The 1,958-nt window shown below is 34.4% G+C and overlaps 1 protein-coding gene across 3 annotated transcripts in view; it reads left to right on the top strand.

Annotated features, from left to right (window-relative positions):
* DCUN1D2 (DCN1, defective in cullin neddylation 1, domain containing 2) overlaps nucleotides 1–1,232 on the top strand; it is a 24,618-nt gene extending 23,386 nt beyond the window's left edge. For 2 of the 3 annotated variants that reach the window (XR_663718.1, XM_009326271.1), the window contains one exon: nucleotides 284–1,232. Coding sequence is in view for 2 of the 3 variants with exons in the window: in XM_009326271.1 (XP_009324546.1) it covers nucleotides 284–363 (80 nt within the window). In the remaining variant the exon portion in view is untranslated. The remainder of the gene's footprint in view (nucleotides 1–283) is intronic. The other variant, XM_009326272.1, reaches the window with a different exon arrangement.
* Nucleotides 1,233–1,958: the final 726 nt, after the last annotated feature.

Genomic DNA, 1,958 nt, shown 5'->3' on the forward strand with positions numbered 1-1,958 from the left:
GGAATGCCATGGTTTTGCTATCAACTAATGTTTATAAACTTTGTAGTGTGGATTATGCTTTAAATATGTTTTGTTTGTACTAAGAACTATTGCTGTAAGAAGAGATTCAAATGTTTAATTTATTAGTTAGGTGCTTTTTTCCAAGTGTTTATCTTATCGTGTGTTAAAGCCAGACTAGGCCAGAAGTGTCAAAGTGAGCTTCTGATCCTTTGTATTTGGAGACTACACCCATTTGTTGCTAATAATGATACATTAATTTCTGAATTGCTTGACTTCTCTTTAGGAGCGTGGCCTGTTCTTATAGATGATTTTGTGGAGTATGCACGACCAGTAGTCACAGGAGGAAAACGTAAAACTTCCTAACCCCGGGCTTGTCAATATGGACTAGAAGTGCGCTCTGAACTGCATTAGGTAATGAAGATTTGTTGACTGATAACTGCGCATTGTTGCTGGTTTCAGTGGTCGTGATGACATTCTGCAGACAAAACTGAAATTCTTCCTTTCTGCCTAACGAAAATGATGGCTGAATTGTGGACACTTCAAGAACAAACTCAGAAGATAGTCCAGGCTGTTTGTAGGCTATTGGCTTCAACTATTGTACTGGTTGTATCATATAGGATGTAGATTTTTGCATGATTTTATACTTCGGAGAAGTTTAACTAGAGGCCATTTTATTACAGTTTTGACAGCACAGCATGCAATTCAGTTCGTGATCCAAAGTGAACACCAGCAGTTACATAAATAAAACTGTATTATATTGTACTTATATTAAAAGCAGTATTTGTGGTATATAAATTAAATCCCTAAATAAAACTTACGCAGTATGTTGTATTTTTATAAAAGTGAGCTCCGTGGATCTGTCCTAATAGAGAATTGTAACAAAACAAAAAAACTTATGCGTTTTTTTTTTTTACTTGTTGCCAAAATTTTAAATTTGTATTTTTAAGTCTTAGATGTATAGATTGATTACATCCAGCCTTTTGTTTTCTCCCAGTGAGATTAACTTCCTCATTATTGAAGTGCTTGGACATGTGGCGTTGCTGAGGAAGGGCTGCTGCTCTACACTATGTTGCAACTCCAGCTTTTTTTATTAACCATTTTAAAGTATGCATTAAACAACCAAAGATGCTTTTATAATTCCTGTTTGATTATCGTAATTCAGTTAGTCTTCAGTTATGTGTTTTATTTACTTTATTTTAAATAATGAACTGGTGGAATATAACTTTTAGTTTTATTTGTAGCCTGAAACATACTGTAAATTCTAGCTAAATGGAGCGTAGTTATAAATGCAATTCCTGGCACTTCTCACAGAAAATAAATGTGAATAAGCCCAAAGACTTAACTAGTTGGCTTCCGCTTTGGAGAAATAGTTAGGGGTAAGGAGACATTACATTAATGATGATGAGCATTCATGCCTCTGGATGTATTGTGCATTCAGTAACATTTATTTAAGGGGAAAAAAAGAGTAAATTAATGCAGTATCATTGATCTCAGGGCTAGTGGAATTGGACTAGTTTTCACCAAATCTGAATTTGTTCAGTCATTTGTTTGTTCCCTTTCACCAGCTATCGATTATAAAGTGTACAGAGGTCAGTCTCCTCTTTCTCAACAGTGTCTTCCAATGCCTAAGCACAAAAGAGTTTTACCAGAAACTATTCAACGCGTCTTCACACAGGGCTCTCTTAAATGCTACCTCATCAAAATGAGTTTGTCATAGCCAATGTAAAAGTTCATTAAAACAAAGAGTTGCTAGGGAGTATGTACAGCTATGATCAACATATTTTCTGTAATCAGAGCTGAATAGACGCAAGAATTTTGGAGAAAATAGTGTATTAAGTTATATAATTTATATCTGTTTGGATCACATCGGATCATTTAAGTATTGCATGTCAGCATACTATTTTATTTTGTAGTTGTGAGGGTATAAAAGCTTACAATATTCTCTTAAACTCTAATAT

The sequence above is a fragment of the Pygoscelis adeliae genome, unplaced genomic scaffold (genome assembly GCF_000699105.1).
Source record: "Pygoscelis adeliae isolate BGI_AS28 unplaced genomic scaffold, ASM69910v1 Scaffold156, whole genome shotgun sequence".
Lineage (NCBI taxonomy): Eukaryota > Metazoa > Chordata > Aves > Sphenisciformes > Spheniscidae > Pygoscelis > Pygoscelis adeliae.